Below are 27,401 nucleotides of genomic sequence, written 5' to 3'. Positions count from 1 at the left end.
AAATGGGCTTAACACATTGCATCCATGTCGGGAATTGAACCCGGGTCTTCGGCGTGACGAGCGAACGCTTTAACCACTAGGCCACCCGACGCCCCCAAAAATATTGAGTGAGCCCAAATATCAGAGATATTTTTGACACATCTTAGACTAATTTGACACATGAATGAAGGTTTTTGTGAATACAGCGAAAAACACCTCTCGCGGTATATTTGTGACGTGTACTTAATTCAAACTAAGGCATATCTAAATTTGTATTTCTATCTTCCGCATTGAAGCTTTGTGCAAGAGCTGTGTAAAATGACTTCCTGACAGTGTATTGGGTATTGCGGTGAATGGTATGCTGTTTCCCGGTATTCTTTCAATGGTTACATATTAAGACGAGGATGCCAAGTTGTAAGTTTCCACAAACCGCCTATCGGTGACAACAAGGGCAAGTCACGTGTTGGTACAGGGGCCATGGCTGCTGAGTTGGGGTATTCCCCGTGTTTACCGCTTGGTAATCAGATTAGCATATGAACAGCGTGAGATGCGGATATGATAGATGAATTTTGCTGAAGCATTGGCGTTATTATGTAGATTTGATTTGCATCTCAATCAACGCCATATTAGGACACAAGGTTGAAAATTATTCGTTTGCTAACTTAGAGTCTCGTTCGTAAAGGCCGATAAGGATTCGTAGGAAATGAAACGGTGTGAATTGCAAACAAATACATGTTGGATCGGTATCATTTGCTGTGAGAATATAGAAGCAAGTTCTTTTAGGAAGTGTTTGAATATAAATTTATTTTGTCCCATAAAACAAAGGTGTCCTGAGGTTTCCGGCCCATCTAGACTTGATAATTGGATCGGAATGACGTGCGCGTTTCCTGTGTAATTGTCTTCATCATCGAGTTGGAAGGGGGTTATATGATATATATGAATATTGTGGTTGGTTCTTGGCAGCACAAACACTTACGACCCAGCTTGTACATATCACTGCGCGGCAAGTGCATGTATAGCACACGGCGCATCCTGTTCTATATAATTCACGTCCCACACATGTCGTGCGGTAATATCCGACTCGACCTACTACTGACCATAAATAGACCACACGTCCCCCTGACTGACTGATGAGGACTTGTTTTTCGCCGCACCTCCAACAATAAACCCAGTCTCAACATCATCACCGCCTTCAACATCCACCAAACTCCCAATGTCCATTCCACCTTCATATGCAACCCCAGCCTCAAGCACCAAACCAAAATCTTAACCTTGACCCTACTCTCAACATACTCTTCCACATCCATCACACCTTCAACACCCGCCACACCTTCAACACCGGTCTCGCCTTCAACACCCGTCACACCTTCAACACCCACCACACCTTCAACACCCTCCACACCTTCAACACCCTCCACACCTTCAACACCCTCCACACCTTCAACACACGTCACACCTTCAACATCCACCACACCTTCCACATCCACCACACCTTCCACACCCTCCACACCTTCAACACCCGTCACACCTTCAACATCCGTCACACCTTCAACATCCACCACACCTTCCACATCCACCACACCTTCCACATCCACCATACCTTCAACATCCACCACACATTCAACACCCGTCACACCTTCAACACCCACCACACCTTCAACACCCGTCACACCTTCAACACCCTCCACACCTTCAACACCCTCCACACCTTCAACACCGTCACACCTTCCACATCAACCACACCTTCCACATCCACCACACCTTCCACATTCACCAAACTTTCAACACCCGTCACACCTTCAACATCCACCACACCTTCCCCTTCCACCACACCTTCCCCTTCCACCACACCTTTAAGACCCGTCACACCTTCAACATCAGCCAAACCTTCAACACCCGCTCACCTTCAACATTCTATTGCAACTTCCACATCCACCACACCTTCTCCACCATCCACAACTTTCACATTCACCACACCTTCAACATCCATCACACCTTACACATCCACCACACCTTACACATCCACCCGGCCTTCCACATCCATCACACCTTCCCCATCCACCACACCTTCAACACCCGTCACACCTACAACATGCACCACACCTTCAACATCCACCACACCTTCAACATCCATCACACCTTCCACATCCACCACACCTTACACATCCACCACACCTTACACATCCACCCGGTCTTCCACATCCATCACACCTTCCCCATCCACCACACCTTCAACACCCGTCACACCTTCAACATGCACCACACCTTCAACACCCGTCACACCTTCAACATCCACCACACCTTCCACATCCACCACACCTTCAACATCCATCACACCTTCCACATCCACCACACCTTACACATCCACCCGGCCTTCCACATCCGTCACACCTTCCCCATCCACCACACCTTCAACACCCGTCACACCTACAACATGCACCACACCTTCAACATCCGCCACACCTTCAACATCCACCACACCTTCAACATCCACCACACCTTCAACATCCATCACACCTTCCACATCCACCACACCTTACACATCCACCACACCTTACACATCCACCCGGTCTTCCACATCCATCACACCTTCCCCATCCACCACACCTTCAACACCCGTCACACCTTCAACATGCACCACACCTTCAACACCCGTCACACCTTCAACATCCACCACACCTTCAACATCCACCACACCTTCAACATCCATCACACCTTCCACATCCACCACACCTTCAACACCCGTCACACCTTCAACATCCACCACACCTTCAACATCCACCCGGCCTTCCACATCCATCACACCTTCCCCATCCACCACACCTTCAACACCCGTCACACCTACAACATGCACCACACCTTCAACATCCGCCACACCTTCAACATCCACCACACCTTCAACATCCACCACACCTTCAACATCCATCACACCTTCCATATCCACCACACCTTACACATCCACCACACCTTACACATCCACCCGGTCTTCCACATCCATCACACCTTCAACATCCACCACACCTTCAACATCCATCACACCTTCCACATCCACCACACCTTCAACACCCGTCACACCTTCAACATCCACCACACCTTCAACATCCACCCGGCCTTCCACATCCATCACACCTTCCCCATCCACCACACCTTCAACACCCGTCACACCTACAACATGCACCACACCTTCAACATCCGCCACACCTTCAACATCCACCACACCTTCAACATCCACCACACCTTCAACATCCATCACACCTTCCATATCCACCACACCTTACACATCCACCACACCTTACACATCCACCCGGTCTTCCACATCCATCACACCTTCCCCATCCACCACACCTTCAACACCCGTCACACCTTCAACATGCACCACACCTTCAACACCCGTCACACCTTCAACATCCACCACACCTTCAACATCCACCACACCTTCAACATCCACCACACCTTCCACATCCACCACACCTTCAACACCCGTCACACCTTCAACATCCACCACACCTTCAACATCCACCACACCTTCAACATCCATCACACCTTCAACATCCAGCACACCTTCAACACCCACCACACCTTCAACACCCACCATACCTTCATCACCCACCACACCTTCAACACCCTCCACACCTTCAACAACCACCACACCTTCAACAACCACCACACCTTCAACATCCACCATACCTTCAACATCCACCACACCTTCAACATCCACCACACTTTCAACACCCACCACACCTTCAAGATCCACCACACCTTCAACATCCACCACACTTTCTACATCCACCAAACCTTCAACACCTACCTACTTTCAATACCCACACATTCAACATTCACCACATCCTCAACATCCACCCCTATCCCCTCCCTCAACATCCACATCTTCAACATCCACCCCTATCCCCTCCCTCAACATCCACCACACCCTCAACATCCACCCCTATCCCCTCCCTCAACATCTACCACACCCTCAACATCCACCCATATCACCTCCCTCAACATCCACCACACCCTCAACATCCACCCCTATCCCCTCCCTCAACATCCACCACACCTTTAACATCCACCCCTATCCCCTCCCTTAACATCTACCACATCCTCAACATCCACCCCTATCCCCTCCCTCAACATCTACCACACCCTCAACATCCACCCATATCCCCTCCCTCAACATCCACCACACCCTCAACATCCACCACACCTTCAACATCCACCCCTATCCCCTCCCTCAACATCCACCACACCTTCAACATCCACCCCTATCCCCTCCCTCAACACCCACCACACCTTTAACATCCACCCCTATCCCCTCCCTCAACATCTACCACACCCTCAACATCCACCCCTATCCCCTCCCTCAAAACCCACCACCTAATATAGTGTACAGACTGTGTTGCAGGTTTCCTCTATTTCCTTGGGTAACGGGTATCATAATGAATGAATACCACGTTATACCATCGACAGAGGGGGCACGGGTGGTCCAGTCGTAGCTGTGCAGAATTAGATGTGCCACAAAACAGGGTTCGAATCTTAGAGTCGCGCAGAGTATGTTTCTAGATTTGTCAGCACAAAACCTGTCCTCATGGATTTTACCTAAGTTGTAAACGTCTGCGACCTGCATCACTTGGGGCTTTCCTCCCACATCTAGCGTTGTCAGTATGTCACACTATCACAATACTATTGCAATAGTTGAAACTACCACACTCATATGTTGCCAAAGTATTGCGATAGTGTTTTTACCAATTGCAATATTATTACAATAGAATAAACTTTTACAAAAACATTCCAAATTCATAGCAAATCTCTGCTTAAAGCAATCAGTGGCACGATTCATATATCAGTTAATGATGATACCAGGTGTTCACGAAAAGGTCAGCGAATCCTGTCCCCCGTGGCGCCCGTCACAAATACATGCAGAGGCAGGTCAAGTGTTCATCTGAAAAAAACACGTGAAGATATGCTACAATTCTAAATGGTTCAATTGCATCAGTCATCCTCTTGGTCAAATTTACCATGTCCATCAAATGTCTACCATGACACGTATTGAAAGCTTCACTGCGGTCTTGAATGATATAACCTTGATCAAACAACTTTTGAGCAGGAGTTGTCGAGAAAAAATGCCCTTTATAGTCAACAGGCTATGCTGTAAACCAATAGTGTATCCTGTTTCAATGACACAAGTACATGTCAGCCTCTGTGTTTATAGATTATTTGTGAGTGAGTGAGTATGGTTTTAAGCCGCTTTTAGCAATATTCCAGCAATATCACGGCGGGAGACACCAGAAATGGGCTTAACACATTGCATCCATGTCGGGAATTGAACCCGGGTCTTCGGCGTGACGAGCGAACGCTTTAACCACTAGGCCACCCGACGCCCCCAAAAATATTGAGTGAGCCCAAATATCAGAGATATTTTTGACACATCTTAGACTAATTTGACACATGAATGAAGGTTTTTGTGAATACAGCGAAAAACACCTCTCGCGGTATATTTGTGACGTGTACTTAATTCAAACTAAGGCATATCTAAATTTGTATTTCTATCTTCCGCATTGAAGCTTTGTGCAAGAGCTGTGTAAAATGACTTCCTGACAGTGTATTGGGTATTGCGGTGAATGGTATGCTGTTTCCCGGTATTCTTTCAATGGTTACATATTAAGACGAGGATGCCAAGTTGTAAGTTTCCACAAACCGCCTATCGGTGACAACAAGGGCAAGTCACGTGTTGGTACAGGGGCCATGGCTGCTGAGTTGGGGTATTCCCCGTGTTTACCGCTTGGTAATCAGATTAGCATATGAACAGCGTGAGATGCGGATATGATAGATGAATTTTGCTGAAGCATTGGCGTTATTATGTAGATTTGATTTGCATCTCAATCAACGCCATATTAGGACACAAGGTTGAAAATTATTCGTTTGCTAACTTAGAGTCTCGTTCGTAAAGGCCGATAAGGATTCGTAGGAAATGAAACGGTGTGAATTGCAAACAAATACATGTTGGATCGGTATCATTTGCTGTGAGAATATAGAAGCAAGTTCTTTTAGGAAGTGTTTGACATCATGACTGGCGGCCATTAAACGTGTACTGGCCGACATTATCTGTGCTGCACGTGAATTTAGGTCCTGTCTGAGCCTATGACTGGCGGACATTATCCGTGCTGCACGTGTATTCAGGTCCTGTCTGAGTTCATGACCGGCAGACATTATCCGTGCTGCATGTGTATTTAGGTCCTGTCTGAGCCTATGACTGGCGGACATTATCCGTGCTGCACGTGTATTTAGGTCCTGTCTGAGTTCATGACCGGCAGACATTATCTGTGCTGCACGTGTATTTATGTCCTGTCTGAGCTTATGACTGGCGGACATTATACGTGCTGCAAGTGTATTTAGGTTCTGTCTGAGCTTATGACTGGAAGCGTTATCCGTGCTGCACGTGTATTTAGGTCCTGTCTGAGCCTATGACTGGCGGACATTATCCGTGCTGCACGTGTATTTAGGTCCTGTCTGAGCTTATGACTGGCCGACATTATCCGTGCTGCACGTGTAATTAGGTCCTGCCTGAGCCTATGACTGGCGGACATTATCCGTGCTGCACGTGTATTTAGGTCCTGTCTGAGTTCATGACCGGCAGACATTATCTGTGCTGCACGTGTATTTAGGTCCTGTCTGAGCTTATGACTGGCGGACATTATACGTGCTGCAAGTGTATTTAGGTTCTGTCTGAGCTTATGACTGGAAGCGTTATCCGTGCTGCACGTGTATTTAGGTCCTGTCTGAGCCTATGACTGGCGGACATTATCCGTGCTGCACGTGTATTTAGGTCCTGTCTGAGCTTATGACTGGCCGACATTATCCGTGCTGCACGTGTATTTAGGTCCTGCCTGAGCCTATGACTGGCGGACATTATCCGTGCTGCAAGTGTATTTAGGTCCTGTCTGAGCCTATGACTGGCGGACATTATCCGTGCTGCACGTGTATTTAGGTCCTGCCTGAGCCTATGACTGGCGGACATATCCGTGCTGCACGTGTATTTAGGTCCTGTCTGAGCCTATGACTGGCGGACATTATCCGTGCTGCACGTGTCTAGGTCCTGTCTGAGTTCATGACCGGCGGACATTATCCGTGCTGCAAGTGTATTTAGGTCCTGTCTGAGCTTATGACTGGCAGACATTATCCGTGCTGCACGTGTATTTAGGTCCTGTCTGTTAACAGTAGTGTCAGTTAGTTACTATGGAGATGCATTATTGTTCTGCCTTGTAACATCGGCGTCAGCTGGTTACCATGGAGATGCATGATTGTACTGTCTAGTAATATCGGCATCAATTGGTTACTATGGAAATACAATATTGTCCTGTCTGGTAACATCGGCGTCAGTTGGTTACCATGGAGATGCTATGCTTTACTGTCTTGTAACATCGGCGTCAGTAAGTTACTATGGAGATGCACTACTGGTTTGTCTGGTAACATTCATGTTAGTGATTACACGAAAAAACGTTTAGTATACGGGTTGTATTTTATCTATATGTTCCTGTTCAAGCAAGACAGTGAAAAGTTCCGGATAAATGGAAATAACATTCCCAAAGCTCTTTTAATCATCTTGGTGCTGTTGTTCATTGAAATATTTCCATTTAACACTTCCGTATAACCGAAAAGAAAAGGGACGTCATATATTACCGATCGATTTTTATGACGGGCGATCTGTCTGAGATGAGTAATGGCGATTAAATAAAATCGAATTTCCTTAAGCCTGAAATACCGCCTCAGAAGTAAAACTATTCAGAAAAATGAAGCAGATAAAGGTCCATTTCAAGGCCCCGTTCCACAAAGCGATCGTAGTACCAACACGATCGTAACTCTCATACTTTAACATAGTATTACGACAGTCGTAGCGCTACGACAATCTCATTAAAATCATATCTTAGTTCTCGCTATCGCCTAACAAAGCGTCGAGGCACAGAGATACATTTATGCAACTGGATCCACGGATTATCTAGTGTTACTTTAAATTTAAATTCAAAATTAAATGAAATACATTTTACTTGCATAACTTTAGTGTGTGGTCATAAATCATGTAAACTCCTATCTGGACATCTTTAAATTCAGTGCTCGAGGAATGTGGCTGTGAAGGTCTGTTTGAAGTAAGGACGCGGCAAACTTTGGGATATAGGACCATTGCTATTGATTTTCTTAGCTAAGCCAGGAGCTAAGTACTTGAGTGAGCGGTTATATCGTGAGTGAGTGAGAAGTTAGGGGTTGTATCATGAGTGAGAAGTGAGCGGTTGTATCATGAGTGAGTGAGTGAGTGAGTGAGAGACTGAGCATGAATGAGTGAGTGACGGTTTGTGATCATGAGTGAGTGGTTGTGATCATGATTGAGTAAGTCTTGGTCTGGACATAGAACCCTTTCAGAATGAGTGAGAGACTTTCCTATCAGAGAAGTTACAAGAATTCACCTACAGATAATGTCAATACATTCTCTGGCAGATGGGTGAGTGAGTAAGTGGGTGAGTTGACTTTAACGCGGCGTTATTTCACGACGTGTCGTCGTAATGTGTAAGAAAAATCCAAATGAGATGGTTAATATTTCGTCTGGTCATAAATGTTGCAGGATCGAGAAACTAACAATAGGCTTCAAACGTTATACCGGCCCAATGGAATGCATCTTCGCGAGGCAAGAGAGTTAACTGACTATAAAAGTCCAGTTTCCACCCTTGCCGAAATAGGCTGGTATTATGGAGTTACATTTTGGCTGGGCTAACGAGTCTTTGCATAGTCCAATCAAAATTACGCTCCGGAATCGAAATCCAGTTCCTAAATTGTCATGCAGATTTCGGTCGATTGCAGGATTTGTAAAGCATGTGCAGCGCTAATTCGTTGTCAATAGATATTTTCTAAATCTTTGCATGTTTTTAATCAAGGTGCTCACGTGATTTGATGCACTTCGCAATGTAAGACTCGTTTTATCCCAAGTTATGGATCTTGATTATCGATCAGATCGTCTTGACTGGGCGCCGCCGTTTTGTTTGAAGCAAATGCAAGTGATACGAGAGTTGGAATCTGATTGGTCTATAGTTGAGGCATAGAAGGGACATAACTCGTAACAGCCACTGGTGGCGCTACGATCGAGCCCTTTTTAAGTCAGTTAACTCTCTTGCCTCGGGAAGATGAATGGAATGCGTTTCATGGTACCCCGACGGACGTGAACCGTGAAGATCCGGGGTAGAATAGGTCTTCAGCAACCCATGCTTGCCGTAAAAGGCAACTATGCTTGTCGTAAGAGGCGACTAACCGGATCGGGTGGTCAGGCTCGCTGACTTGGTTGATGCATGTCATCGATCCCAATTGCGTGGATCGATGCTCATGATATCAATCACTGGAATGTCTGGTCCAGAGTCGATTATTTACAGACCGCCGTCATATACCTGGAATATTGCTGAGTGCGGCGTTAAACAACAAACCAACCAGCGAAAGTACATTTCACAATTAGATAACTAAAATAAATGCCTGTTAACAATCTATAAACAGCTGGAGATGTCTGACGTTAGCCATGTCACGTCAGACAATCATCTCGGTATGGTTTATAAGGCAGTGGTACTGATTGGTATTGGGAATTTTCCCAAACACATCAATTTGATTCTAGAATTAAAGACGACCTACGTGCAGTTAAAGGCGTGTTCGGTTCCGGCTATATGCGCACCATAGTTACGTCAATACATTGATTGTATGGGTGACAGTGGCTGTCAATACAATGATGAGGTGAAATGGGGTTTAACGTCGCGTCCAAGATTATTGCACTTATATAGCTTATATAGTGTGGCTGCTTGTACTAGTCCGGACTGATGCCGATTAGTGCTAGCACACTGAGATATCATGCCGCAGTTTAACATGAATACCCAACTAGACACAGTATACTGACTCGAGCCCCTCAATGCCGAGCGCCAGACAGGGTAACAACAAGTACCATCTTTTAACGTCTTTTGATATGACACGGTTGGGGATCGAACCCCGGACCTTCTGCTCTCCGGGCGGACGCTCTACCACTAGACCACGGAGGCGGTCGTCAATACAATGACTGTGTGGTTGACAAAGGCTGTATGGTGACAAAGGCTGTATGGGTGACCAAGGCTGTAGGGTGACAAAGGCTGTATGGTGACAATGGCTGTATGCAGCTCTTTCGAACATACGCAAACAACATAGAATTGTGTTGTAACCCATTGACCGATATTCCAAGTTCCCACTAACACCGACCCAGTCTCTCTGTCCCGGATGTTGTGCCCACGCCGTCTGATATGGTATGACGCATTGTTCACAAATGTCGGCCGAACAAATATACCTTGTTCTCATCACCGACCGATTCTGAAGTTTAATTAGTTTTGTTTACTGCTAACTTAATTATAGTTATTGTCCTTTCCGAAGTGGTTCTTTTCGGTTTAACCCTTTCAGGCGACCAAATACACCATTCGTAAACTTGAAAATCAGGGGGTGTCTGGCTTATATTTGGTTAGATTTCTATTCCATTTTCTTCACACAGAGTTTTTAAAGTTTAAGTTGCAATTGTGATACGGTTGCTTTTTTAGATTTAGTTGCCATGGTAGCTTATGCTGATGCGTCATTCGTTATCATGACCCCCTAGGGATTCCGGGTAAGAACTGATCTCATGTAACCTATGGTTTTCGTCATAATGCAACTAAATTGAGCGTATGGTCAGGTTCGGTGAGTTGATTGATTGAGTGTCATCGTACCCCAACGGCGTGAGACGCGGCTCATGATATCAACCACTGGTTATGGTGGTCCAGAATCGATTATTTATCGGCCACCGTGATGTGCAATCCGTAAAACAACAAAGAAACAGTTCCCATGTCAACCATATTTGTCATAAAGATGTGTCATCGTATTTAAACTGAAAGGATTGTAAACCGTTTACAGAACAGAAAAAAATGCAAAGAACGTCTCAAGAATGCAGTGCGTTTTATATTAGAGGCATGTTAATCTTCGTAAGAGGGATTAGAATCAATATTTACATTCCAAACAACACCCATCTGGACTGATAATCGCCTGATAAACTCCAGACTAGAGCTAGTGCATAAGGATTTCGGAATGTCCAACCGCAGATATATAGATAAGAATTTAAGATGCAAATGTGGCGTCCTAGCTTCGCCCATAACTGTGCCATGACGTCACAGGGGACAGGGATTTGCTTTTTATCTGTTGAATATTTTCGCACGCTGTTTATCTTAACTCTACGCCCTGGATTAACGAAGCCATGTTGCTTTTTGACGTCATGCATGAATTTGTTAAATTTGTTAAAAAATGCTTTAGAAGACCTGATTACCCCATGTGGCGAACATAATTTCACAACCACAGGTATACACTGATGAAATCGTAAGCAAAACTGTATCCGGTCTTATTAGCATAATAGGCCCCGCCCATTGTCAAACAGAAGAGCTCGTGAATATTCAGTACTACTTCCTGTTCAATCGTTCCGGTTTCCAGTGAGCAAGAAAGTCTGTCAAACCATACGACCTTTAGACATGATCATGCTTCTTCCAGCGCCGGGCCGTGACGAGTCGAGACCTTCAATGTACATGCCATGGACCACCACAGTGCCGGTCCCCCCTCCCGTCACCCCCGCGCCGTACCACACACCCTTAGTGCCAACTAGCCTCGGTGAGTACCTTACTTAAGTCTCGGGTAAAACGAGATCTCGCGTTATTTCATCTCATATCATATTTTCATATACATAATCTGTATTTTTGTCAGGGAGCAAAAATCTTCTTTGAAATATTCAATTATTGTGAACCTAATTCTACAATTTGGTATGCAGGGTATTTTGGGGGTTAGAAAATATCGCTTGGTTGTCAACTTTGGTAAAATGAACTGTACACAAATATTTGTTCTAGCTTTAAAAGCAGCAGAAGCAGCAGTAGTAGTAGTGGTAGTGGCAGTAGTAGTAGTAGTAGTAGTAGTAGTAGTAGTAGCAGTAGTAGCAGTAGTAGTAGCAGTAGTAGTAGTAGTAGTAGTAGTAGTAGTAGTAATAGTAGAAGTGGTATTACAGTAGTAGTAGTAGTAGTGGTAGTAGTAGTAGTAGTAGTAGTAGTACAGTAGTAGTAGTAGTAGTAGTAGTAGTAGTAGTAGTAGTAGTAGTAGTAGTACAGTAGTAGTAGTAGTAGTAGTAGTGGTAGTAGTAGTAGTTCATGACCATAAAAGAACATTTACATTTCTGAATAACATTAAATCAAGATCACAACGTTGTTCGGGTTTAATTTTCTAAATAGGTTAGATTCAGAGCGTTTGATTTAGAAACATCTTAAGTCAGTATACATTGCTTATGTATCTTGAATTGTACATTGTTAAATGTCGGATTTATAATACATATTGTAAAGGCGAGATGACGCTTATCAAGTAAAATGTAAATATATCATGCGAGTAACTGAAACGCAGAACAGGCATGTTTGCACTACCTGCAGGTTTATTTATTTATTTATTTATTTATTTATTTATTTATTTATTTATTTATTTATTTATTTATTTTTCAGTGTCGCTTAGTTAACATTTAATATCCATACGGTATTTGGTCGTGGATAACCGTTGATAAATATATGGTATACTATATTTGTATTTGTTGTATTATCAAAAGCAATAATTTGGTGCTGTCTCAAATACTGCAATGAAATCATGATCAACAATCGCTGAGTGTCAAATAATGTGAAACTACAGCAACATTGTTGACGTCCATTCATGTTACTCTGGATACTTGTGAATGAGACAACTCGCCGACCCCACTTGGGGAGGGGGCCCAGCTGATAGCGAGTTTCACAATGGTCCTAGCGAGCGAGGTGAATGCTGTTTTTGTTGTGTTGCAGTTCAGCAATACAAATATTTGAGAAGTTTCACAGGTGTCTCGGAAAATATAAGTCAAAAGCTTTAAGTTTCCTAAGTATGGATGGATGGGTTATTTATATATGTCATTGTTTCATTAATCATGCATCTCGGTACCTTAAATGAAACTGTATTACAGATTTTTTGTAGGGGAATTGTTTTTGTTCTGTTCTCTTTATGAATTTAATTTTGTTTGGGATTTTTTTTTGTTATTGTTTGTTTTGGTTGATTTTTGTGGGGTTTTTTTGTTTTGTGTTTATAAGGTTGTTTTGTTTTTGTTTTTTGTTGTTGTTTTGTTTTGTTTGTTTGTTGTTGTTGTTTTTTGGGGGGGGTGTTGTTGGGGTTTTTTGTGGGGTTTTTTTTGTCATATACATTTGAGTAAATATGATATAAATAATTAAAAATAAAAATAAAAATTACATGTTTAAGAATTATTTCAGTATCGTTAGGCCACGACATCATCGACACTTAACAAACACAGTAATGTCCGCTCTGATCTTCATAGTGTTGGGACGATACTTTAGGTATGCCAATACCATCTCTTTTCCAAAGTAAGAAATAAATTCGTCACGACAAACATGCTGGAAACGTAATTTCTCAAACAACGATACGATCCCGTGACTAAAAAATGGAATCGAAATATTATATTATTGCAATAACGAACGCTTTTTAATGTTACTTACTTATTGAATATAATTAAAAATGATTATTCTAACAATTTCTATTTTAGTATTCATGTGATTGTCACGTTAAGGTATTGAATATGTTCGTTCAAATCATACAACCATTCAGTTTGTTTGTTGTTTAACGCCGCATCAGCAATATTCCAGCTATATGACGGCGGTCTGTAAATTATTCAGTCTGGACCAGAGTAGATTGGGTATTAATTAATGCAGCTGGAGACAATGACATGCATCAACCAAGTCAACGAGCCTGACCACCTGATCCCGATAGTCGCCTCTCACGACAAACACAGGTTGTTGAAGTCCTCTTCAAACCCGGATCTTCACGGGGGCAACGGTTAGATATCTAATATCTATATTGTTTTCGAACTTCGTGGCCTGGCTGTTCCATGGCCCGATTTCACGACGTTTAAAGGGCCAGTTTTAGAAGTAGCCACGGAATATCGTTACAAATACTATCGAAGTTCCTCCACATGTTCTTCAAACTTCTAAATGCATATCAAATGCTCGATTAGGCTGAAATGGATATATCAGGTGCATATTTAAAATTTAAAGTTTATTTGAAGAATATATGCTTTGGTGTTCAGTTTTGAGAGAAATATTATTCATATTATTAGATGACAAAATTGCCTCTGTGTTGTAAATATTATGATGTTTACTGGTTTGTGGCCATTACTTATAAAAAGTAAGAGGCGAGTATCCGGATCGGGTGGTCAGGCTCGTTGACTTGGTTGATGCATGTCATCGTATCCCAATTGCGTGGGTCGATGCTCATGATGTCAGTCACTGGATTGTCTGGCCCAGACTCGATTATTTACAGACCACCGTTATATAGGCGAAATATTGCTGAGTGCGGCGTTAAGTAACAACAAACCAAAATATATGTAAGAAATGTTCAACAAGTATCATTGGTGTTGAATAACTCCATCTGACATTGAACCTGCATATCTGCATAATCCACGCAGTCGACAACAGCAGGTGAGGGATGTTTGCTCGTGGGCTGCCGTGCATACCTCGAGTCAACGCGCAATACACGTAGAACATGAACTCCACGTGCACCGTGTCACGTTCCATAGTAGTCACCTGTTCAGTGGAAATGGACTCTTCCGCTGCAGCGGAACGCCTACTGTCCGAAAACGCGTTTTTCTCTCTCTCTCTCTCTCTCTCTCTCTCTCTCTCTCTCTCTCTCTCTCTCTCTCTCTCTCTCTCTCTCTCTCTCTCTCCTGTTAGAAGCAGAATATTTTCTTGATCACCACTTGAATGTACTGTTTTCACTCACTGAATGGTTTCATACAGAGGTGTGTGTGTGTGTGTCTCTGTGTGTGTGTGTGTGTGTGTGTGTGTGTGTGTGTGTGTGTGTGTTGAGGTAATGGCAGTATAACCTATATTTCCGACAATACATGCCGGTGTCTGTTGTAGTCCAACCACCTCACACATGGACCAAGAACGAGGTTCGAGTCTGGTTGGAGTGGTGTGCGGGGGAGTTCTCAATAGAGCCTGTCGCGCCAGACAAGTTCGACATGAACGGTAAGAGTGACTGTCAAAGAGTATCTGTTCCTGAACATGTTCCTTTGTATCATTTTCTCTAGGGGAATTAAACCAATGGAACAGTTTTTTCAATGAAAATCTTTCACTACCGGGAGTTTTGTTCTCCATCATTCCTCTAAGTGTATTTTTTTACCCATGAGTGAGTGAGTGAGTATGGTTTTACGCCGCTTTTAGCAATATTCCAGCAATATCACGGCGGGGGACACCGGAAATGGGCTTCACACATTGTACCCATGTCGGGAATCGAACCTAGGTCTTCGGCGTGATGAGCGAACGCTTTAACCACTAGGCTACCCGACCGCCCTTTTACCCATGAAGATCAGGGAAGAGAATAGGTCTTCAACAACCCATCCTTTTTGTGAGAGAGAGTTTGGTTTGGTGCCACTTTTAACAGTATTCCAGTTATATCACGGCGTGTCAGCTTAATGTGGGGGGAAAGCTGGATTGTCTGGTTCAGACTCGATTATTTACAGACCGCCGTGATATAGTTGGAATATTTCTGAGTGCGGCGTTAAACAACAAACAAACAAGCAAACAAATGTTTTAGGTCCGGTATAAATTTACTCGTGGAAATGTTTTCCAACCCTTACCCTATCCCTGACCTTGACCCTGACCCTGACACTGACACTGACCCTGACCCTCATATATAAATGTGCTTATCTGTGCATAAAATAACATTCTGCCATTGATGATGACGCATTCTCTAATCATTTGATATCTTTTGTATATGGACCACGACTTGAAAGTTTAAGGATTTCGCCGACCAGACTCAAACGCTCTAATAAAAAAATGAAGTAACAATGGTAAAATATTTTTTTTATATCCCGATCTTTAATGGCCTGGGAACCTTTTTAAATCATAATTGATCAAAGAGTAATTGATTTCAGCCTCTGGCCACTAGAAACAATTATGAAAAAGCAATACTTTTTCAGAACCAAATACATATACGTGTCACGGCTCAAATACTGAACACCCTGAAAAAAAATCGACCAACCTAAACAATTCCATGCAAAATAGAATTCTTATTTTTAATTAAATTCCGACCGAACCAAAAATATGTGTAACACAAAATCTGAAACTCAAGTAAATGGGGTTGTTTTGTTTTGAAAAATAGGATATGTTCTGGTACATTACACTCGTACGTACAGGTTGTGCCTACGGTAAACAGGTGCAATTAAAAAAAGATTGTTGACCGGCACACCTTGATTTTATATTATACCCTAGCTTCTTGTTAACGATATCAACCATCGTCCATCGTGATTTAGGGTATGTGCTCATAATTGTGGGGACAGAATTGCACCTGTTTATTTCGGCACCACGCACGCCCACGCCCATCACTCGCTAGCCTGCGTCTGCTGTGGTAAACAACTCATTTGTTTCTTTGTATGAAATGGGAAATGCATTGTAAATAATCCCACTTGACATTTGTACATGCCCCTATGCTTGAATGTGATATCAAGCAGTTTACAACCCCCTTAAGGCACCAAACGTGATTGTGCATACATATTAGATAAGATGAGGGTTTGTTTCGTAAGAAAAAGTATTTTAACAGTTCCAGACTGACGGACATGTTGCCGTACACGATCCTTCATCCTTTGTCCCTGCAGTCACACTGACCTCTGTCGTTCCTACAGTCACACTGTGTCCCCCCCCCCCCCCCCCGTGTCCGTCCCTAGAGTCACACCGACCCCTGCTGTCTGTCCCTATAGTCACAATGACCCCTGATGTCTGTCCCTACAGTCACACTCACCCCTGCTGTCTGTCCATACAGTCACACTCACCCCTGATGTCTGTCCCTACAGTCACACTGACCCCTGATGTCTGTCCCTACAGTCACACTCACCCCTGATGTCCCTACAATCACACACTGACCGGTGTTGTCCCTTCAGTCACACTGACCCCTTTTGTCTGTCCCTACAGTCACACTGGCCCCTTTTGTCTGTCCCTACAGTCACACTGACCCCTGATGTCTGTCCCTACAGTCACACTGACCCCTGATGTCTGTCCCTACAGTCACACTGACCCCTGATGTCTGTCCCTACAGTCACACTGACCCCTGATGTCTGTCCCTACAGTCACACTGACCCCTGATGTCTGTCCCTACAGTCACACTGGCCCCTTTTGTCTGTCCCTACAGTCACAATGACCCCTGATGTCTGTCCCTACAGTCACACTCACCCCTGCTGTCTGTCCATACAGTCACACTCACCCCTGATGTCTGTCCCTACAGTCACACTGACCCCTGATGTCTGTCCCTACAGTCACACTCACCCCTGATGTCCCTACAATCACACACTGACCGGTGTTGTCCCTTCAGTCACACTGACCCCTTTTGTCTGTCCCTACAGTCACACTGGCCCCTTTTGTCTGTCCCTACAGTCACACTGACCCCTGATGTCTGTCCCTACAGTCACACTGACCCCTGATGTCTGTCCCTACAGTCACACTGGCCCCTTTTGTCTGTCCCTATAGTCACAATGACCCCTGATGTCTGTCCCTACAGTCACACTCACCCCTGCTGTCTGTCCATACAGTCACACTCACCCCTGATGTCTGTCCCTACAGTCACACTGACCCCTGATGTCTGTCCCTACAGTCACACTCACCCCTGATGTCCCTACAATCACACACTGACCGGTGTTGTCCCTTCAGTCACACTGACCCCTTTTGTCTGTCCCTACAGTCACACTGGCCCCTTTTGTCTGTCCCTACAGTCACACTGACCCCTGATGTCTGTCCCTACAGTCACACTGACCCCTGATGTCTGTCCCTACAGTCACACTGACCCCTTTTGTCTGTCCCTACAGTCACACTGACCCCTGATGTCTGTCCCTACAGTCACACTGACCCCTGATGTCTGTCCCTACAGTCACACACTGACCCCTGATGTCTGTCCCTACAGTCACACTGACCCCTGATGTCCGTCCCTAGAGTCACACTCACCCCTGATGTCTGTCCCTATAGTCACAATGACCCCTGATGTCTGTCCCTACAGTCACACTCACCCCTGCTGTCTGTCCCTACAGTCACACTCACCCCTGATGTCTGTCCCTACAGTCACACTCACCCCTGCTGTCTGTCCCTACAGTCACACTGACCCCTGATGTCTATCCCTACAGTCACACTGACCCCTGATGTCTATCCCTACAGTCACACACTGACCCGTGTTGTCCCTTCAGTCACACTGACCCCTGATGTCTACCCGTACAGTCACACTGACCCCTGTTGCCTGTCCCTACAGTCACACTGACCCCTGATGTCTGTCCCTACAGTCACACACTGACCCGTGTTGTCCCTTCAGTCACACTGACCCCTGATGTCTACCCGTACAGTCACACTGACCCCTGTTGCCTGTCCCTACACTTACACTGACCCCTGTTGCCTGTCCCTACAATCACACACTGACCCGTGTTGTCCCTATAGTCACACACTGACCCCTATTTACGTGTTGCAGGAAAGGCTCTCGGTCTCTTGACCCGGGCTGACTTCATGGAAAGAGACCCCACATCAGGAGACCTCCTGTTTAATGCTCTACAAAGACTTATCAGCAAACACGAAAGTAAGTATGCCTAGTTTACAGTTCTCACGGTGCAGTGGTGTTCTACCTTATGCTGACAATATGACCAGAACTGTATCAAATAATCATGCATTTATATAGCGCTTCCAACTTGGACAGATGCTCAGCGCTGCAAACAGTATTTTTGTAAGAAAGGTTTGTTTATTTGCTTTTTTGTTGTTTAACGCTGCACTCAGCAATATTCCAGCTATATGACGGCGATCTGTAAATAACCGAGTCTGGACCATACGATCCAGTGATTGACATCATGAGCACCGATCTACGCAATTGGGATACGATGACATACATCAACCAAGTCAGCGAGCCTGATTACATGATCCCGTTAGTCGCCTCTTACGGCAAGCATGGGCTGATGGAGACCTATTCTACCCCGGATCTTCACGGGTCACCTTCCTGACCTGGGCAAACAGCTATCTTAGCGTACGTCGAGCGTAACTCCAATACCTTAACACGTGCGAGCTTACTTACGAGAACCTCAGAGCTATGGTCACGTTGGCCCCAGATCATAAAACTTGAAACGTACTGATCCCGTTGTTACGTCTTCTCGCTGGTGCCCTTCTGACCCTAGAGTTACTGGTTTTGTTTCAAACCAATGGCTGATAGAGTGAACACTTGCTTTGATGTTCTGTGGCTTCCTTCTTCAGACATAACTAGGAGTAGCCTTTACGCTGCCAAAGTTCTTTCTCATTCATTATCAGGGGTCTGTTCTGTCCCAACCTCCCCGCAAACCTCTCTGAAAACCGCAGCCGGAAAGTATACTCTCCAAGAAAGATCATGCGTTATTCGAAAACAACAGATACAGAAATACAAAGAGATATCAAATGATGGTAATTGATGACTAAGAAGAGGGAAGGACTAGGTGTTACATGACAATGAACAGAACATTTTGGCGATGTATTGTAAGGGTGCAAATAACCAAGAAAGACAACAGGGGGGTGTGGTTAAACAATGAACGTTTGAGATGCCTTGATCATTAATGGGTACTGTCCCCTCGATTGGTCAAACATTCGTTTATACGGCATGACATAGTCGGAATCAATCTCCAAACGACAATTTGAGGCAGGTCATACCCACTCCTCTTGCATCACCTTGGCCAGTTCGGCTAACGCAGCGGGTGGCCTTTACCGTCGACTAACAAGTCTTTCAATAATGTCCGAACGGTTCTCTATGGGGGAAGGGTTAAGTATCATGGCTGGCCATTGCATTATGGAGACGTTTTACTGCTGGAGGTACTCATTCGCGGTGAGGGGTGGTCGGATAGCCTAGTGGTTAAAGCGTTCGCTCGTCACGCCGAAGCCCCGGGTTCGATTCCCGACATGGGTACAATGTGTGAAGCCCATTTCTGGTGTTCCCCGCCGTGATATTGCTGGAATATTGCTAAAAGCGGCGTAAAACATACTCACTCACTCACTCATTCACGGTGTAGAGGACGCATTCCCAATCGGATCACAAAGACTGCATGGAAGCAAGAGAGAAACGTGCATGTTACCGTTGATTATGAAAAATACAAAAGGCCCGGAGCGATCTGACGACCAGTGAAATGTCAAATTATAGAATGATACCCTAACCACGTGCACGGAGGAATTGCATGGTCCACATGCCATGTTCGGATGTCTTGGGGCGTTAGGTATTGGTTCCGACCCGTTAAGATCCCACGTAGAATAGGTCTTCAGCAACCAATAATTGCCGTAAAAGGTGACTGTGCTTGTCGTCAGAGACGACTAACGGGGTCGGGTGGTCAGACTTGGTTGATGCATGTCATCGTATCTCGATTGCGTGGATCGATGCTCATGGTGTCAATCACTGGATTGTCTGATCCATACTCGATTAGGGGGCACGGGTGGCCCAGTCGTCCAAAGCGCCGCAATTCGCTGTGCAGAGTTGCGTCCCTTTGGCACGCCAGAAACCTATGATTGTGGGTTTGTTCGAATCCCGGTTCGCCCCGATTATGTTTCTAGGTTTGTCAGCACCATACACGTGCTCGTGGGTTTCGACGAAGTGGTAAACGTCTGAGACCTGCATCTCTTCGGGCTTTCCTCATTAAGCTGACACACCGCGATATTACTGGAATACTGTTAAAAACGGCGTTAAACCCAACTCACTCACTCACTCAGACTCGATTATTTACAGACCGCCGTCATACAGCTGGAACATTGCTGAGTGCGGCGTTAAAAACAAACAAAGGTACTGGTTCCGAAATCTCTGGGAGTCATTTTTTCAAAGCTGATCTATATAAAAAAACTTCATTCAGCCCCATATGCACTGGTGGTAGTAAGAAAGTTCCTATCGACCAGGAAGCATATTTACAGTGACATAGTAGTGTCAGGAAGTGTACCAGAATACATTAAGTTCAGTCCACTTACGAAAAAAAACAAGATTGTGTCCCCCCCCCCCCCCCCCATCAACCCTCGGCCATCAAGCCAAATCGATATTTCAATCTATGAATTATTTAAGGAAGTCATAAGGATGCCTAGAGCATTACATGAAGGAAATTCATGACTCGTATCATAATGTCATTTCCTGCAATGGAGTCGACGTTGCTTCCTTCGCGTGAATCTGTGACAGGTTAGGGAAACGATGTGCTGTAGCTGGCATTCGTGAATTTTAGTGGCACATTTGAACCAATCAGCATCGCTTCCTTATCGCTAGTTCCGGCGAAACGAGAAGGATGATTAAATTGGGCGTCCGTGCAATCGTACTTCAATCACCACAACAACATGCTTTGTTTATCGGTATGTAAGAGGTTCAGGAAATATAAATGGTTTTGTATGAACAATGAAGTAGCTTCCTCGAAACGAGACAGATCATTCCTTCCTCTATCGGTTTAATATCACCCAGTTATTTCCCTCCGTCTAGAACTTTAAAAAATCTTTCCCGGTTCCGATTTTAGTTCCCCCGGACGAAAAGTTATGGGGTTGACGTTCCGTCCATCTGTCTGTTAACTTTGTGATTTGCGAAGAATGATCCCAGCTATTGTTGCTCGTGAACATCCGGGTAGTTAGGTCTTCAGCAACCCATGCTTGTCCTAAGAAGCGGTGATTTGGTTATTGCACGTCATCGGATCCCAATTGCGTAGATCGTCATGATGGTCATGATGTCAATCACTGGATCGTCTGGTCCAGACTCGATTATTTACGGACCGCCGTTAAACAACAAACTACCAGTGTCTCTAAAACAGTTCATAGAATTCTGGTCCGATTTTAAACATGGCCGCCATTGAAAAAAAATGTTTGTTACTGAAAAAGGTCATGTTTAATTCAGGGGTTAAAGATCCCAAAATAAATATCATTCACAGAAAAAAGCTCAATTTTCGCTTGCACTGGATTCCAACTTTTTTTAATCTACCAGGACGTGGCCAAATAAGGTCTATATATATTATGTAGATTTGTAACCGACTAAAGAAATATAATAATATAACACAATTGTTCACCCCTATGCATTCGGGTTTGAGAAATAAGAGTATTTTCTGACAGGCCTAGATACCATGCTTTGTCTCACCCTAACCTGATACAAACATCCAGTTCCAAACCGAATACTCGCGTGCGTGCGTGCTAGCCCACTGACATACCATGCCACATTTTAATATGAATACCCCACTCAGACACAGTGTACTGACTCTGAGCCGACCAGTCCTTGTTTTAGCCCCTTAATGCCGAGCGCCAGGCAGCGTAACAAGAAGTACAAATCGTGTATCGTCTTTTGTTATGACGCAGCCGGAGATCGCAGGCCCGATCTTCCGCCCTTTGGGCAGACGCTCTACCCCAAAATAACGGAGGCAGTTAATGCCGAACGACTAAATGTTGAACGACTTAATGTCATAATTTAGACATACTGAATATACTGTGAAAAAAGTACGTCGTTGTGTTCATATGGTAAAGTTGAAAATTTGTATCGTTCTGTAGTGTTGAAGTTGTGTATAGCTGGTGTAGTGTTGAAGCTGTGTATAGGTGGTTTTGTGTCGAAGCTGTGTATAGCTGGTGTAGTGTTAAAGCTGTGTATAGCTGGTGTAGTGTTGAAGCTGTGTATAGCTGGTGTAGTGTTGAAGCTGTGTATAGCTGGTGTAGTGTTGAAGCTGTGTATAGCTGGTGTAGTGTCGAAGCTGTGTATAGCTGGTGTAGTGTTAAAGCTGTGTATAGCTGGTGTAGTGTTGAAGCTGTGTATAGCTGGTGTAGTGTTGAAGCTGTGTATAGCTGGTGTAGTGTCGAAGCTGTGTATAGCTGGTGTAGTGTCGAAGCTGTGTATAGCTGGTGTAATGTTGTAGCTGTGTACAGCTGGTATTTTGTTTAAGCTGTGCATAGCTGGTGTAGTGTTGAAGCTGTGTATAGCTGGTGTAGTGTTGAAGCTGTGTATAGCTTGTATAGTGATGAAGCTGTGTATATCTGGTGTAGTGTTGAAGCTGTGTCTAGCTTGTATAGTGATGAAGCTGTGTATAGCTTGTGTAGTGTTGAAGCTGTGTATATCTGGTGTAGTGTTGAAGCTGTGTCTAGCTTGTATAGTGTTTAAGCTGTGTATAGTTGGTGTAGTGTTGAAGCTGTGTATAGCTGGTGTAGTGTTGAAGCTGTGTAAAGCAGATGTAGTGTTGAAGCTGTGTATAGCTGGTGTAGTGTTGAAGCTGTGTATAGCTGGTGTAGTGTTGAAGCTGTGTATAGCTGGTATTATGTTGAGGGCTTAATGCTTTGGGGGGTTTTCACCTCTTTAAATAAGAAATACACTGTAGATATTTGGTCAACTTTTCATCTGTTCAAATAATGTATGAATAAATGATGAACGTTTTACAACTAAGATCAGACTCCTTTTTCTAAATACGTTGGTTACAAAATGTGAAGCCCATTTCTGGTTTATTAACTGTATATCATAATTGCCTGGAATATAATAAAACATGCAGATGCAGTTTGATATATTTCTTGATTACGGATTATGTATAATATGCGGATGCATATTTGGTGCGCCTCGAGCGCCCGTGGGTGTTGTGGCGCGCCCCCTGCCGGTTATTCTCAGTACTTTGTTCAGTCATACTGCGAACTGCCAGTTGCAACACAGGTAGGCGGAAATACAACCACACATATCCTGTGAATTTTATGACCGTTTTCCTTATGATCAGGTCCGTGTTGCAATTTTATTTTATTTGTGTTGTTTCCTTAAGATGTCACAGACGGTGACGACAATTACCGATCATCGCACGGCTCCACGTACCGGACAGGGAGGCGACGCCGTAATTACGCAGCGTGTTTAGAAAACAAGGCTCCAATTTCTATGCAGCTTTGCCTCCTCGTGACAGCTTTGTCCACCGATGTTTTATGCCGCATTAAGAAGTGCACGACATTCGAGTTGGATGCCCTTCTTTTGAAAGAAATATTGATGTTATAGGCATTTTAGAGAGTCTTCACATACGCCCCCACGCCTGATGTTTGTAATAAGTCTTTTGGACTTTGGGGTTGTTGGTGGTCGTGTCGGTGCAGCGGTTATTAGCGGTTGTGTTGGTGCGGTGGGTATTAGGGCTGTGTTGGTTGAGCGGTTATTAAGGGCTCTGTTGGTGCAGCGGTTATTGGCAGTTATGTTGGTGCAGTGGGTATGAGGGCTGTGTTGGTGCAGCGGTTATTGGCAGTTATGTTGGTGCAGTGGGTATGAGGGCTGTGTTGGTGCAGCGGTTATTGGCAGTTATGTTGGTGCAGTGGGTATGAGGGCTGTGTCGGTGCAGCAGTTATTGGCAGTTATGTTGGTGCAGTGGGTATGAGGGCTGTGTTGGTGCAGCGGTTATTGGCAGTTATGTTGGTGCAGTGGGTATGAGGGCTGTGTTGGTGCAGCGGTTATTGGCAGTTATGTTGGTGCAGTGGGTATGAGGGCTGTGTTGGTGCAGCGGTTATTGGCAGTTATGTTGGTGCAGTGGGTATGAGGGCTGTGTTGGTGCAGCGGTTATTGGCAGTTATGTTGGTGCAGTGGGTATGAGGGCTGTGTTGGTGCAGCGGTGCAGCTGTTGTTGGTTGTTATGCTGTACAGCGGTTGTGTTGGTGCAGCAGTTATTGGAGGTTGTGTTGATGCAGCGGTTATTGGCGGTTGTGTCGGTACAGCGGTTATTGGCAGTTGTGTCGGTGCAGTGGGTATTAAGGGTTGTGTTGGTGCACAACTTTTATTGGAGGTTGTGTTGGTACAGCGGCTGTTGGAGGTTGTGTTGGTACAGCGGTTGTTGTTGTTTTGGTGCAGTGGTTATTGGAGGTTGTGTTGGTACAGCGGTTATTGGAGGTTGTGTTGATGCAGCGGTTATTAGCTTTTGCGTTGGTGCAGCGGTTATTGGAGGTTGTGTTGATGCAGCGGTTGTTATTGCGTTGGTGCAGCGGTTATTGGTGGTTGTGTTGGTGCCGCGGTTGTTGATGTGTTGGTGCAGCGGTTATTAGCGGTTGTGTGGTGCCGCGGTTATTAAGGGCTGTGTTAGTGGAGCAAATGTCCTGACCACTCGATCCCTCAGTCTTGGCCTCTTTCGTCAAACATGGGTTGCTGAAGTCCTATTCTAACACTGACGTCGCGGGTCGCCCTTTAGATCGTCCTGGGCCCACTTGCACAAAGCGATCTTAGCGCTAAGACTCGTGTAAGCCTATGCTAAAGTATGGGAGTTAAGATCATCTTAGCGCTAAGATAGCTTTGTGCAAGTGGGCCCTGGTCGAGTACAGAGTATACGTATAAGTGTGTTGGATCAATCATGCTCGGACTGCCCATTTCCAGTGACTAGGTACAAAGGATAACTGCAGGGCCACAGGGGTAGTAACGACTTTATTTTATGGGAATAAATATAGATTAACCCAATAAAGGGACAGCTGTCAACACACACTAGCTTCCTGGTACAGCAGCTAACTTTCCCTTCCCATTCCACACAGCAGCTGTATGATGTAAATACGCATTAAGTTCAGATTACCGTAGTTCCTTTAATAAACTCACCGCTGTCATATAGCTGGAATATAGCTGAGTGTGGCGTTAAACAGCAAATAACAACTGTAATAGTCGCCGGGTCTCCGATATAACGACGGGGCAAAATCAAATTAGAGGCGTATTCAATACTGGCTGGTCTGTAGTTGACGCCGGGTTTACAATAAAAGCCACTCGAAAGACGTGTAGTCTCCGACCCTTAAACATCCTGGTGGGAAGGTCTTCAGTAACCCATGCTTGTCGTAAAAGGCGACTACGCTTGTCGTATCGAGTGGTCAGGCTCGCTGACTTGGTTGATGCACGTCATCGTATCCCAATTGCGTAGATCGATGCTCATGATATCAATCACTGGTCCAGACTCGAATAATGCTGAGTGCGGCGTTAAACAACAAACAAACAAACAGTAGGGCCTCCAATAGACTGCGCATCAAGTTCAGAATACCCTATTTCCTTCAAGAAAGGCCTGATAAACGACGGGACAAAACTAAACACGGAGAATAGCGGTTGCTCTTTAATCGACTTGTCGTGTTTGCAATATTATTATGTCCGAAAATACACACGCCGGGGTAACTTGACGTGACGCTGCTGCTGACAATTTCATATTGATATTGTAAAGTCATTGTGCGTGTCAGTAGCAGCAGAACACCGAAATACCTTCTATATTCTTTCGAGATGAGGAAGTCGCTCAGAAAAAAAACAAATAATATCATTTGACGCTTTCAAAGTCAACATCAATGAGACGCGATGTGTATGGATTTCAACTTCTGTAATCTTAGTACACAATGACTGAAATCCATATAACTTTGTCTGTGAAGTAACAAGTTCTAAATGCCTACCAAAGACACCAAAATTCATTATTTGAGTGAGTGAATGAGAGAGTGGGTTGTGTTTAACACTGCTTTGATCGGTATATTCGATAATACGTGTAGGTAAACAAATACGTATATTATACGTACATAAATACACGCATGTGTTTACGCATTTGTTACATTAGTTTTTTGCCTGTAACAAAAACCGGAAGTAATTTCTGTCAACACATTCTGGGACAGTTGAGGGGGGCTAGTTGTGCAAAGTTGCGTCCCTTGGGAACGTCAGAGACGCCATGATCGTGGGATCGAATCCCGGTTCGCCCCGATTTTATTTCTAGATTTGTCAGCGGCTTACCCGTGGTTAGTGGTAAACGACTTGGACCTGCATCACTTCGGGTTTTCCTCCAACATCAAGCTGACACGCAGGGATATAACTGGAATACTGTTCAAAGCGGCGTTAAACCTAAAATACTCACTCGCTCCGCCAGATGAGAGAGATTGCGTGTTGGGTTGAATAATATCCCAGTTACATCCCGGCGTGACGGAGGATGCGAGAGGAGAGCCGGAAGTTACTTTTTACCAGTGTTGTGAACGAGCACACATATTATGCTGACAACCAACTATATTTTAGGCGGGGCGGTGGGGTACTCTAGTGGTTAAAACGTTCGCTTGTCACGCCGAAGACCCGGGCTCGATTCCCCACATGGGTATAATGTGTGAAGCCCATTTCTGGTGTCTTCCACCGCGGTATTGCTTGAATATTGCTAAAAGCGGCGTAAAACCATACTCACTCACTTACTTAGCGAAGCTGGGGTTCGAATTCACTACCAAGATTCGAATGCAACATTGGGAGTTTTTTGCGGGACAAAGGAATACAAAGGGGTTGAATTGTGAAAAAAACATTATGTCAATAAAAAGTGGACGAGTTGCGCTCCTCGGTGGGATAGTTTCGGCGTTGGAGCACGGGGACATATTTTTATATATGACCCGAACATAACAAGGTGT

At 44.7% G+C, this 27,401-nt stretch overlaps 1 protein-coding gene across 11 annotated transcripts in view; it reads left to right on the top strand.

Annotated features, from left to right (window-relative positions):
• Positions 1-27,401, top strand: part of LOC139462524 (transcription factor ETV7-like) — an 89,871-nt gene that overhangs the window by 47,996 nt on the left and 14,474 nt on the right. For 9 of the 11 annotated variants that reach the window (XM_071244300.1, XM_071244303.1, XM_071244307.1 and 6 more), the window contains exons 2-5: positions 11,533-11,649; positions 14,964-15,071; positions 18,547-18,651; positions 20,800-20,853. In XM_071244300.1, coding sequence (XP_071100401.1) covers positions 11,533-11,649; positions 14,964-15,071; positions 18,547-18,651; positions 20,800-20,853 — 384 coding nt within the window. Of the gene's footprint in view, positions 1-11,532; positions 11,650-14,963; positions 15,072-15,398; positions 15,896-18,546; positions 18,652-20,799; positions 20,854-27,401 lie in introns of those variants that run through there. The other 2 variants (XM_071244302.1, XM_071244308.1) reach the window with 2 other exon arrangements.

Source organism: Haliotis cracherodii, unplaced genomic scaffold (assembly GCF_022045235.1).
Source record: "Haliotis cracherodii isolate W230 unplaced genomic scaffold, xgHalCrac1.p SCAF_15, whole genome shotgun sequence".
NCBI lineage: Eukaryota > Metazoa > Mollusca > Gastropoda > Lepetellida > Haliotidae > Haliotis > Haliotis cracherodii.
Note: the sequence above shows the minus strand (reverse complement) of the source record. Positions and strands in the feature narration are given on the sequence as shown.